General features: G+C 41.6%; 1 protein-coding gene across 2 annotated transcripts in view; it reads left to right on the top strand.

Annotated features, from left to right (window-relative positions):
• LOC137292033 (protein capicua homolog) overlaps positions 1-12,952 on the top strand; it is a 41,929-nt gene extending 28,977 nt beyond the window's left edge. Inside the window, exons 9-18 of one of the 2 annotated variants that reach the window (XM_067823595.1) lie at positions 546-2,328; positions 2,569-2,687; positions 3,228-3,398; positions 4,931-5,101; positions 5,495-6,057; positions 6,365-6,504; positions 7,031-7,176; positions 7,821-7,982; positions 8,391-8,534; positions 8,960-12,952. In XM_067823595.1, coding sequence (XP_067679696.1) covers positions 546-2,328; positions 2,569-2,687; positions 3,228-3,398; positions 4,931-5,101; positions 5,495-6,057; positions 6,365-6,504; positions 7,031-7,176; positions 7,821-7,982; positions 8,391-8,534; positions 8,960-9,249 — 3,689 coding nt within the window. In that variant the 3' untranslated portion in view covers positions 9,250-12,952. Of the gene's footprint in view, positions 1-545; positions 2,329-2,568; positions 2,688-3,227; positions 3,399-4,930; positions 5,102-5,494; positions 6,058-6,364; positions 6,505-7,030; positions 7,177-7,820; positions 7,983-8,387; positions 8,535-8,959 lie in introns of both variants that reach the window. The other variant, XM_067823588.1, reaches the window with a different exon arrangement.
• Positions 12,953-13,798: the final 846 nt, after the last annotated feature.

Genomic DNA, 13,798 nt, shown 5'->3' with positions numbered 1-13,798 from the left:
CTGTTATGCAGTCAGTTCTGAAGGGTGATGTAATGTATGTCTATTACCTATGAGGGCTAAAATATTGAGTTCATATTTTTCATACTATGCCCTCAGGAAAAATATCACACAGTCATTCTGACATGACGTCATGAACAATGCCATGATGTCAAGTTTCTTGCTCTTCCTCAATTTCACAACTTTGGTAATAAACAGAATATTATAGTCATGCTCGTATCATACTATGTTTATGACATTTGTGCCTAAATATTGGTATATCACTCACTCAAGCTAGGGAAGTACCAACATTTAGGCACTCGTGTCATAAACGTAGCATGACATGGGCACTCATATACAATCAAGTTAAAGTTCATAGTTTGGAGTAATACTCTTACAACATAATGTCACCTCTGGAGTTTGGTGTTAAGGTCTTCCCTTCATACATTGTTTTGGAGGCAAAGTAATTCCCTAAATATTCCCATTTTGCCTTGCTATGCTGAAAGGATACTGGTATTATCTGACTGCTTAGTCTCTGAATCTTACAAGCTGTTTTCTGTTGTGCCCAGAAAGTGGTGTCAATGCTGCTGGTGAGATGGGTGGCATTGACCTCAACTGTAAGGAGCATGTGTCTGACAGTGAAACAGACAGTCAGACAGAGGAAGACACACTCATTGAGAACAAGGCATTCCCCCAACAGCGCTTCTCCCCAGTCATGAAGAACATCACCCCTGCAGACATTGCTTACCGTCCCAAACCCATCCGTTGCATGCCTGATCCTCAGATGGAGATGGATGTGAGCTCTCCCATCAACAAGCAGCTGGCTGAAGGGCTGCTTATGCCAAGACCGTCAAGCACAGGCTCCAGCTTTCAGCCAAAGGGAGCCGTGTTTAAAGCTAAGTCTCGTGATGGCCGACTTATGTCCGCCAGTTCTTTAGACATGCTCAATGAAGCTCGTGAGGACGAAGGCAGTATGTACAGCACTAGTTCGCGTATGCCTGGCACACAGCAGCAGACAGTCAAGCTTGGCCAGATGAAAATCCACAACATCACCATGACCCAGGACAAGCAGCAGCTTATTGTGTCCTCCAACATGCAGACAACTCTTGGAAAGCAAAATGGACGGGGTCCAGTGATGGGAAAGATGACACAGAAGTCCCGAGCTGCCAAACCCGTGCCTCAGAGTCCTCTTCCATACTCTCCAACTCAGGCATCTCCTGTGTCCTCACATCATGCCACACGGCCCCCAACAGCCAGTACTGTCCAGTTTCCTTCCACACCGCAGGTGATGGTAACTCATGCAGGTCATGTTGGTGGAAGTGTGGCACCAACCTTTTCCACAACGGACAAACCTATCACAACTCCCATCCCTATTGCCTCAAAGCCTATTCACAATCTGCCACAGACAACATCATCTAAAACTGCCTCTGTTAACAACGTATGTATTCCCCAACAGACTCTCTTGACCAGCAACAATTCTAATGGCAGCATGAAAAATGTGAGCACAATTCTGTTACAGAGCATTCCAAGCAGCCCCTATGGTATTCTAAACTCCCCAGCTGTTAGTGCTGTCACTGCAAATAAACTCAACAATAGTGCTACTGTGCAAACTTCGGTAAACTCAGGTGCATATGTTACAACATTACGCAACATCGCGCCTCCCCAGAGCGTGCAACAGCAACCGCAACAGCAAGTTCAGAACCTGGCCTCCCCAGCTCTGCTTACTAATGTGGTTCTGAAGACCAATCAGTCAAGTCCTGGCACTGCCACCATGGCCATCCAACAGCCCCAGACACCCACACAGCCAACCCTGCAACCCACGCACGTCCAGTACATCCTACCCTCAGTCCGAGTCCAGCCTGCTCCCCCAGGGGGCAAAGTACAGAATGTTCTGCAGATGGCCTTGCCGGGAGGTGCTGTCCAGCAGAACATTGTTGCTGTGGCCAGCAATAATGTAGGCCAGCCTGCCCAGGTCCAGACAAGTAACTTCCAGATTAGCACAGCACCTGGTGGGCTCCGAATGACAAACTCTCCTCAAAACAAGGTGTTGCCACAGCAGCAAACACAGACTTTGATGGCAGCACCCAAGCAGCACCCTCAGCAAACAAAGGCTGTTGCCATGGTTACACAACTGGTGACTGTTAATCCTTCACCAGCAGTGCTGGCAACATCCCCGCATCACATACAGCTAGGTCAGCCTGTAGTGTCCCTCACCGTGGCACATCCCTCAGTGCAGCATCAGATGCAGCCCACACAGTCACAGAGTGTCATATCACAACAACTACAGCAGCAGCAGCAACAGCAACAGCAACAGCAACAACAACAGCGCATTCTCTTGCCTTCTACACAGAAGTGAGTAGATTCTGAAATTCCATATAAAGGTCAATCATGCAGCCTATGGTAAAGTGTTCCGATGAAGTAGCTGAGCATAATATGCATAAGAAACTGTATAAGCAGGTGTTAGTTATCAGGATGAAGATTGTTTTCATAAACAAAAAAACATGTTTTCAACTTTTCTTGATTAAATCAGTTTTGAAAATGTATATTTTGTGTAATGTTCCTGTTATCAGGTCATCTTTGATTTGTTTCTAGAATTGCGTATGTCCAGCAAGGGACAGGCATAGCCGTGCCTGTGGCGACGACTCCTCCGGGAAACAAAGCTGAGGTGTCCCATGCTTACATCCCAGCCTATGTTGGCTCTGTGCCTCAAGGTAGGTGGTAACACTTGCCAGAATCCCACACTGGCCAAGTAATTCATGACTTGTAAAATCATTGTTAGTTAAGACAAGAAATAGTGGAAACGGATGTTAACCCCCATGTTGTTGTCCAAGGTAGGTCTGGTAGATACAGCTTGATTTCACTGCCTTCTCTTGATCTGTAAAGGCAACACACAAGGTGTCAAAGGTTCAGGAGCCTCTAAAGTATGATTCTCAATGGAAGAGTGACTGAGTTTAGTTTGACACTGCCCTCAACCCTCCGGCTATATGGTGGTGGTCTGTAAATAATCGAGTCTGGATCAAACAATTGAGTGATCAACAACATGCGCATTCATCCGTACAATTGGAAAACGATGACATGTGTCAACAACGTCAGGGACCGGCCATAGTCACCTTTTATGGGTTGCTGAAGGCCTATTTTACCCCGGACCTTATTGAATCTCAATGGAAGAAGATAGCTAGTTTTCTGCTACAAATGTTTAGTTGTCTTTTCTTTCAATGATACTTTAAGAAATGGTCTGTTTTTGCCAATAGTGAACCAGAGCACCGTACAACAGGTCTTGATTCAACCACAAGCAGTCCGATCTCCATCACTTGCAACCAGTCCAGCACCACCTACACAGCCAAACATTGCCCCCAAACCTCAGCTGTCTGCGCACAAGACACAACAGAGCCCACCACAGGCTCAGAGTCCCATGTATTACGGTATGTAAACCTAGTGCCTCAGGTGTCATGTCAAGTAGGCCTAGTGCCTCAGGTGTCATTTTATATAGACCCTAATGTGTCAGGTGTTGTGTCTTGTAGACCTAGTGCCTCAGGTGTCATGTCTTGTAGGCCTAGTGCCTCAGGTGTCATTTCATGTAGACCTAGTGCCTCAGGTGTCATATCTGGTAGGCCTAGTGCCTCAGGTGTCATGTCTTGTAGACCTAGTGCCTCAGGTGTCATGTCTTGTAGACCTAGTGCCTCAGGTGTCATTTTATGTAGACCCTAATGTGCCAGGTGTTGTGTCATTTAGACCATGTGCCACAGATGTCATCTTATGTAGACCCTATGTGTCAGGTATCATGTCATGTAGACCTTGTGTGTCAGGTGTCATTTAGACCTAATCCTAATGATGCAGGTGACATGTAGATCTAGTGTGTTGGGTGTCGTGCCATGTAGACCTGATAGCTCATGTGTGATGTCATGCATACCTAATACCTGAGGTGTCCTGTCATGTAGATCTAATGAGGCAGGTGTCATGTCATGTAAACTTAGTGCCTCAGGTGTCATGTCAAGTAGACCTAGTGTGTCAGGTGTCATGTCAGGTAGACCTAGTGTGTCAGGTGTCATGTCAGGTAGACCTGGTGTCAGGCGTCATGTAATGTAGACATAGTGCTTCAGGTGTCATGTCATGTAGACCTAATGATGCAGGAGTAACATCATGTAGACAGTGGCTCAGTTCAGTGGCATGTTTTATCATTCTCAGCTCCATGGGGAACTATTGCAGCCACTAGGCTAGAGTTAATGTGGCTTTTCAATCCTTATCCAGTGCTTTGTCCATTTTTGTCTGCATGTTGCTGTACCAGCAACAAGGTGCTTGCATGTATTCACTTCTGATTGGAGTTGACGTTATAGCTCTTCCAGTGACGTACATCAGTACATCAGTGTCACAGGTACTGACTACCTCGCTGTGCAGGACTTAAAAGCTTATGATGATATAACATCAAAACTGTAAACACAAAACACCTGGCCACTGTTCTTCACCAAAACCTGCTGTAACTCACTGTCAGACCAAACAAGTGTTCATATTTATTTACCTTGTCAAACAATCTGTAGACAAAGTCAAACCCTGTTTCCTCAGACCCTGTATATCCAGAACCATTTATTAATTAATGTTTATATTACTGCCAAAGACTGTCTGCAATGTGAAGTGAGCGAATGGTCGAAGGGGAGATAATTGTAAAATATGTTATTTGTTAAGTTTTTGGAAATTGTAGGTGTTGTCTCTGCTGTAGAAATGGATTCGAATAAGATTCTAGCTTTAGTCTTTCAAATGATACAGGCAGTAAATTATGTGCAAGTTGTGAAATGCAAGGGGTCTACAAAACTTTATATCAGATTGTTATGTTTAATAAGAGCATAATTGATATAGCACAACAGCTTTATTATCACATGCCGGTCAGTTGATGAACGATTGGGTTCCAAAAGTGAGTCTTGCCCAGTTTGTATTTGTCATTACTTCTCATTGTCTCCAGGGGTTATGAATGTGCGGTCTTCCAGCTACATCACTTTCCCCACAGATGGGAAGGGAGAGATAGGTTACATCAGCAACCCTAACTTCCAGACTCGTCCTACTAAGGTGAAGGCCACCCTTGCCAGCATCCCTGTTGCCACGGAGAGTCTGCAGAGACCACCGGTCTCTCAAGGTTAGTCATATTAACCCAAAGGTGTACTCTTTGAGAATTCAGTAATTTTAAGTAGTCTTCGTAAGAGTCCAGTTTCCTGTTGGAATCCTGAATACAGTGTGTGAAGACAATATTTTGTCCCCCCCAGTGTGATATTGCTGGAATATTGGTGCAAACAATGCTCACTCACTTTCTTTTATGGGGTGGTTTGGTAGCCTAGTGGTTTAAGCCTTCACTCGTCCAGCTGAAGACCTTGGTTCAGTTGCCCACATGGGTACACTGAAGCCTATTTCTGGTGTCCCATCCTGTCATATTACTGGAATGTTGCTAAAAGCAGTTTTTAACTAAACTTATGGTCCCACATTCTCTATTAATGTTGTTGTAAATAGTTACCTTCATGGTTTATTTCCACAGGGCGCCAGGTGTCAGTCAGCTCTCCACGCCCCTCCCCATCCCCAGGATATCATTTGTCTCCTAGTCCTGGTACCCCAATACACTGCAGCCCTGTCCCATCCCCTACCCCCATTCACAGACCACCTCCACCCCCACAGCCTGTCATGACACAGCCCCAAGCAGAAACTCAGCCGCCTCCACCACCTCCTCAGCCTCTCCAATCAGCCATGAGCCAAGGGCGGACAACTGTGGACACTCGTGAAGTCACATTCAGCTTTGATGTTATGAAGGACTCTGACAATGGGGAGAAACCTCAACGGGCCTGTAAAGGGAAGAAATACACTCAGCTTCGTGAGTCTGAGATGAGGGTGAAGAGGAAGAAGCCCAGCCCCCTGTCCGACATCCATGAAGACCAGGGGTTGCTGTCACAAGAGTCCTCCCCCAACAGAGACCAGGGTGAGGGGGATCACCAAATGATGGAAGCCACGCCTGAGACACAGTCCAGTCCTGCAGCAGCAGCAGCAGCAACAGCAGCATCAGCTGCATCCTCATCAGCAGCAGCATCACCAGAAACACCGTCACAGGTGAGACATCATCATCTTCATCATCATCATCATCAATCCAGAGTTGATAATTAGTTTGCAGTTGATGAAATTGTAAAATTGTTCATTTAGTACTTTTCTAGAAATCGGAATGCCAGACTAAAGTCTTCTCAAAAGACAGTACCAACAAATTCAGGAGACTATTTCAATATCAATACCCTTGTTGGAATACAACCACCAGTGTCTTTCAACAAAACGAATGTATATGATAGTGCAAGGTATAGTTCACCTGTGTTACAGACACTTTAATGATTTCTTTTGTTGTTGATATCATTGTTGTTTGCTCCAGCCCAAAGCCAAGCACAAGCCCCCACCTCTGTCCGTCCCTCCACACGTACTGCAGACTTCTAGCAACCCTATGCCTTCACCAAGTCTCAACAGCCCACGCAGGAGCTTCTTCAAAAAGACAGTGGACGATGGCATGGACAAGTAAGTGTTGAAACATGGCTCAGGAGCCGCAACACTGGTCACCTGTATATGGTTACTACGTCTATAGTATCAGAGGCAGTTCACTACATTCACCTGCAGTACTACATCTGTAGTGTCAGGGACAGTTAACTATACTCACCTGTAGTACTACATCCGTAATGTCAGGGGTAGTTCACTACATTCACGTGTACTGCTACATCTGTTGTGTCAGGGGCACGTCACTACATTCACCTGTAGTACTACATCTGTAGTGCCAGGGACAGTTCTCTACATTCACTGTAGTACTACATATGTAGGGTTTCTTGCCTTCCAAGAGAGTTTTCTTTTCATTCTATTTTTAATAATACTATGCAGTAACTGTAGAAAAGACTGATGTAATTGTTGACACGACTGCCTTCCTGTATGTATAGATTGTTTTATGCAGGATAACTAGGCAAATGTAAGGGTATGATTTCTTTGTGTCATCCCTCTGTCAACAAAGTGTGTAAGCAGCTGAGTAATAAGTATTTTCTAAACGGTCCCTCAGGGTGCTGGAAACCGTGAACTTTGAGAGGAAGTTTGAATCCCTTCCTCAGTTTGTGCCTGAAGAGACAGAGTCGAAGACTCCCATCCCCCAGAGTCCCCGGGCGATCATCAATGTCTACAGGAAGAGGAGGAAGGTCTCCGGACTAGGTGTGTACATCATGTTGGTCACCAAGTATATTTGGTTACAATTTTTATCCTTCCATCATTTAATGCGTGGTGATATAGTCAACTTTTCATCTCTGTTTCTGTCCATTAACATTTCGTTTCCAGAGCAAAACTAAGAAACTTGTGCAATATTTTACGACAAAACAGAACATAAAGTGGTACCTTTTGCTATTTACAGTCTTGGGGCATATTGTTTTTCACTACCGACAATTTCAGGATATCCATTCAGATTTAGTAACAACATAGTGGTTTGGGCTTTATTTCCGGAGCACAACTCGAAAACATTTCAATTTTTTTCAACAAAACTTAGCAGATATATGAGACATATCCCAAAGTGGTGCCTTTTTATATATGCAGATTTTCTTCTTCTCAGTTTCCATGGAAATCATTGGGACTATATCTAAAAGAATCAAGTAACTGTCAGATGATTTTTTGTGTCAAATGTATGAGGTGGGGTGGGGGATTTGTCATCTTATGATTACTTTTGTTTTTAAAACCTATAGCATGAATTTTGTTTTCAGTTTACCTAAACTCTTTTATCTAATTTATTTTGGTTGTTATATATGTGGACAATAACTGTTATTGAATGTTGTGGTCCTCATTGATGTACGTATTTGTGTGTCCAGTGAAAGGGGACATCGGGGAGAATGACAGCAACAAGTTTTCTAGTGAGTCCGAGACAACCACACCGAAGACTCCTCACAGTGCCAGATTTGAAGACGCCAAATTCTTTGGGTCCAACTTTAATCTTGAAGCTTTAAAAGATCCTGATTTTGTGAACAAAATGAGTGAGTGTATATATCTTTTCATAATCTGATGTCTTAAAATGAGTTTATTGACTGTACTTGGCATCACAGCCTTACTACATGCAGACTGGTTCAAGGCTGTCCTTGTGTTGCATCACCTTTTTATATAAATGCGAGCGGATTTTGCAGACTACCTGCAAGGGGTTGCCCTTAAGGGTCCCATTAAAAAGAAGCCAGATCTCGATGCTAAGGTGGTAGTAAGTCCAACACACTGGTTCATGATGGCCATGTTACTAAGATTGTTTTATGGAATGAGGGCAAATAAACAATGTCTTGACATAGTAATGAATTGTTTTTTTAATGTAATTTTTATGCATATAAATTGAACCTCAGACTTTTTTTCGCAATTTTCTGTTCCTCTTGACATTGTCTTGAAATCTCTGTTAGCAGGTTTGTGGGAATGTGAGGATTTGAACTCCCCCCGCACTCCAAAGACTCCAAGTTCCCCTGGTGCATTCTCCAACCGCCGACTGCTGGACCAGAGACGACAACTTGTCATGCAGTTGTTTGAGGAACAAGGGCTGTTTCCTACAGGTAGGTGGACATTATAGCAGGAAATGTACAAACAGGCACTGTTGATTACGTGTCATCTCAAAGTGTACTTAGTCAATGTATTTGGGACGGGTTATAATATTGGCCTCCGTAACCTGTGCTTGTCATAAGAGACGACTAACAGGATAGGGTGGTCAGGCTTGTTGATTTGGTTGACATGTCATCAATTCCCAGTTGGGCAGATCGATATTCATGCTGTTGATCACTGGATTGTCTGGTTCAGACTCAGTTATTTACAGACGATGCCATTTAGCTGGAATATTGCTGATTATTACTCACTAACCAGACTCTGGAGTAGTTAAAAACCAGTTAAACTGGAATTATATTTTCTTATAATTCCTTAGCATGTGATGTGATATTTATGTAAGATCACTGGCTCTTGGATGAACTGTTTTACATTCTTCCAGCACAAGCCACTGCCGGCTTTCAGTCCAAGCACCAAGACATCTTCCCTACTAAAGTATGTCTCCAACTAAAGATCCGTGAAGTCCGACAGAAGATGATGGCCCAGTCTGCTGCAGCTACAAAGGATTTTGAGGAGGGCCACGGTCCGCTGACGCCCAACACCCTGGAGGCCCAATACATGGCTGCTGTAGCTGCCTCCTCCACGACCACCACCTCCAGCTCAGCAACTGCCACTGGACCCAACCCTGTGTCAAGCGCTGGCCAGATGTATCCCCCAAACACCCACCCTTGAGTCAACAGGGAGGGGTCACACCTCACCAAGTCTCCACATGGGGAAATTAGATTTTAACACTGGGAAATGTCTGTTGCTCAAACCCAAAATTGTAAAATCTATTTTTGACTTTGATATGTAAGAGTACTGCTTTGTGCTTTGAAGTAAGACCTATTTGAGAGGATTATCAAATTGGTCTGTTTGTCAGTCGAGTGGTTTGATGGTGTTTGATCAGATTTGTCTTTCTGAAAGGGAAGGTATTGTGTCTATCAACGAACTTTAACGAACATGAAACACATTATGTCCAACCTTTTTAGATGGAACATTTTGTTTGATAAGATGAATGCGTGTATTAGAGAGAGTTGAAATGCATTTGGAAAAGTGCGAAAGATTTTACGCATTTTAATTTGGTTGTTGCTTCATCTGTTAGACTTAAGTTCTGTTACACTTGTTGGTGAAACTTGGTTTCACTGTGACATTCGTCATGCGGTTTTACCATAGAAAGGAAAGAAGAAAATATAAAGTGATAACACAGCATCACTGAAACTACTGAAAGACTTCATCGTTTGGTAATGTTTTATTGGAACTGAAGTAATCCTGTTTATTTTCCTATATAAGTATTGGAAAAATGTGCTTATAAGTAGTGCTTTTAAGATTGTGCTTGAAAGTTCTCGGTATTTAAAGGTATGAGATGATGAATCATTGTTGAGTTTGCTACTCTTGTGTTGCAATAAAACCATATGTTAACTTTTCTTTCCAATGCTTCAACAATAAATTATGTTCAGCCCTGTGATAAGGTGTTGACGGCGGTATGGAAAGAGTTGTTGATGTGATATTCTGCCGTGGTGCAGGTGTTCATACTGGCAATAGCTGTCACTAGTAATACAATGCCTGGCATGAATTCTGGTAGATTTTACAGGGCACATTCTGTGGAAAATTCCACACATGAGTTAAAGAGATTTGTGTAAGTGTTTATGAAATGTTGGAAATGTAATGTTCACCAGAACACAGATGGTTTAAAGGTTTGTCATTGTTGTGGCAATCAAACAGTCCTTTGTGAAATAGTGCTCGCCTGTTTCTGTAAAGTGTACAAATGCATGTTATAGCTAACATTTAATATTTAACATGAAATGTTTCTTATAGATTTTACGAAATTCATTTGTTATGTTTCTGAAGGCAGTTTCCATATGATCTTGCTGCAGTGATGGTGCTTGTCAACAGTTTGTGGGAGAGGTTTCTGTGCAGAACGTTCATGTAAACAAAAAGTCATGATCAGTATTCATGTGTTATACTGTGGACAAGTCAGTAAAAACAACAGAATTTGTCAAATGCTAAAAATTACTGATAAGTGGTAATACCATCACAAAAGTATGATGTGTCGGCTTTGTATGGTACTGTTTTAGACAGAAAATATGATTTCATAATTGTTTTTCTGGGCTCTGTTCCTCAAAAGGTGATCATTGCAATGACAGTCATGAGTCTGTATGGGAGCTACGATCATGTTAGTGCTACTACAGTCGTAAGTCTGTGTTAAAGTATTGGAGTTACGATCATCTTAGCACTACAATTGCTTTGAGGAATGGGGCCCTTGAAGAATTAAGTGAATTTAGAGCTTGTACAATGAATATTTTGAAAGTTTCTGTAAGAGGAACATGTTTGCTCATTGACTAAATTGTTGAAAAGATGGTGCTGACACATGCTGAATGATTAAATTTTCAGAGACAAACACAGCACAGAATACCTCCTTCAGATTCTGAGAATTTGTACACTCAGATACAATGTGAAAGAATTTTGTTGTTGGTGGCTCACTCTGATATAAGGGAGACAACTCTAGCTGAATGTTTCCAAAGGAATATTTTTGCCTTTAACTGTAGGCAGAGTGTTTTTATATGAAATATATCAACCATTTCTATTTTTGCACCAATAATGACTTTAGCACTTGTATATCCACTAATATATCAGAGGCTACCATGATATAAATGTTGCTAATTTTATACTTGTCACACCCCAATGTCTTGGTGAAATCACTTACTGTACCATGGAGGCATGGTCAAATGCTGGGAACCTTTTATGAAGGGTATTCTTTAAATCGGACTCAAAATGGCATGGAAATGTATAAAAACAAAGATATTATTTGGCATTCTTTGTTTACCAGTAGGTTTCTAAAAGTCATGTTTTAATTTGTGTGCTCCAAACAGGCCGAGATATTTATTGATTAGAAATAATTTAATGCGGAGATGATATACCAAGACATTCCGGTTGATGTATTTATCCATTGTAGATTCACAGGATGTGAACACTGGAAGAAACTGTGATAGTCTAGTTGGTTTACTTAAACACTTGCTACGTTGTTACATGTGTGTGTGTGTGAACAGTGGTTAGTTTATGACAATACATTTTAAACATTGTTAAACTTGTTAATATGTACATTTCTTGTAAATATTTTTGTGTAAAATAGAACATCTCTTCATCTTTATAAGTCTTTGTTACCTCTTCTGAAGTTGATCAAGAGTGAAACTCGAAGCATTTATTTCTGATATCTGACACTTTGTGAAACACTGGATGCAGAAGTGACACTGCAGTGGACATGATCTTTCTGTGGGGGATGTGTTTTGAACGCCCACATTGTTTTGTCGGTTGCAGGTTGGCTTTGTCTACTCATTGATGTTATTTTTCTTTTGTATGTCAACATTTTTGTGAAGTCAAATTTCTGTTATTGTTTTAGAGGTTATTTTTTGGCTCCAATGTTTTAAAGAAATTTTGTATCTTCCAGTTTGATAGCAAATCAGTTCCTGAACTTTTTATTTGAGGTTATTAAGGTAAATGTGTTTACCCTTGTGTTTTACTTATCACTTTAAAAATTTGTCTGATTACACTTAGAATTTAAGGCGCTATACCCTTCACACAAGTCTGCCTGTGTGGTGTAGTACCCCTTTTAGAACTGTATTCCTTAAGCAACACTGAGAACTATTGTTTATGTCAGATGTTAGCCCCACAATGCCTATCTGTAGGTTTAATTTGATGTTACCAAATTCACTAGCCATGTGTTTCTTTCTGACAATGGCTTGTTTCAAAGTGGTCACGTGTCAGTCTGTCGTGGAGATCTGTATATTTTCATGTATGATTATTGGCATTTATTATCAGTCACAAGTCAGTCATGTTTTGTAAATGTGTCATTTCATTCCTTTGTTCTTAGTTATAGCTTAGTTAATCATAATGCACAAACATGGCCAATGTTTTACAAAAAAAACCTCTTTGTATTCTTTGAATATGTATTTTATCAAGATTTTGACCAGAAGAGGCACTTTGGGGGTTCTTTTGTATCATGTCGAACAGGGACAAAGTGTTTTCTAAGGAAGTAAAAATTTTCTTTTCTGAACTAATGAAATAATATTTCCAAGCAGTTATGCAGGGAGTGTTGAAACTTTTTAAAGACTCTTGAAACCGGAAGGCATCCACAAATTCAAAATTCTGACATGACTTTGTGTACATGCATTTTTCAACATTTTCGAGTATTTAAGTGTGTTCCTCAGGAGATGCAGATGTTGCTTAAATACCCTTAAGTGGAGGTGAATCAAAAAGTCTGTTACCCAACTAAAGTGAACATGGTATGTATACAGTTTGTTTTGTACATAGTGTATATGTTGGTTCTGGATGGCCACCAGAGGGCTCCAGATGTCAAGGTCAGTGCAAGATAATAAACCATTATTGTACCATCTGTCAAGGAGTGGAATGTTTTCATTTTTGTTTTACTGCCCTCAATCCTGAGGTGATGCTTGTATCATTTCACTGGCACCTTTCAGCTCTGAGAAACAAAGAATCATTATCACCCATCTGTTGAGCGGATCCTTGCAAATCAAAGAGATGTAACCTTGCACCTAATACCCAGACAACTTTTTTCATTGTGCCTGCTGAGCATTCAAGATGAAAGCAAGAGTATAACTTACAGAGGGATAATTTACATGAGAGTGTCTTCTATTTTCTCTGATATACAGATTGGTTGTGGTTTTGAAAGACAAAGCCAGGATGAGTGTAGGTGGTTGTTCTTTGGGAGGTTCATGGCAAGTGTCATGGTATGGCTTTTGTTGTAAGGTAAAACTGCATCCCTAAAACATTATAGAATTACATCAGATTTCATATTTAGAATTACAGTATGGCTCATGAGTCATAAATGTCAGGTATGTAAAGAATGTCGTGAGAGGATGGTCTATAGCAGTAGACAATGGAAAGTTGAGACAGAACACATTTGTGGTGAAAGACATAACCGACTGTAGCTTACATGAAAACAATTAACATTTCAGTGACAACTGGCGAGTTGCGGAGCAGTGCTGGATTACATGTATCCAGTCACGACACACAATATTCATCCACGACACGCACTAGTGTAAGGTCGGAAACCGTAATCAAAACGAGTTGAAACGTGACCAAAAGTCAGGCGAGGTTCGAACCAATCAAATAAACATGTTTGGCACCAAGAGCTCAGCATGCGAATAGTCCGAGCACTGCATTTCGGAAGGTCCAAACAGTTTCCCAGCCTGGTGCATGAATATATTGGAGTTTTAGTTCAACA

Source organism: Haliotis asinina, chromosome 1 (genome assembly GCF_037392515.1).
Source record: "Haliotis asinina isolate JCU_RB_2024 chromosome 1, JCU_Hal_asi_v2, whole genome shotgun sequence".
Classification (NCBI taxonomy): Eukaryota; Metazoa; Mollusca; class Gastropoda; order Lepetellida; family Haliotidae; genus Haliotis; species Haliotis asinina.
Note: the sequence above shows the minus strand (reverse complement) of the source record. Positions and strands in the feature narration are given on the sequence as shown.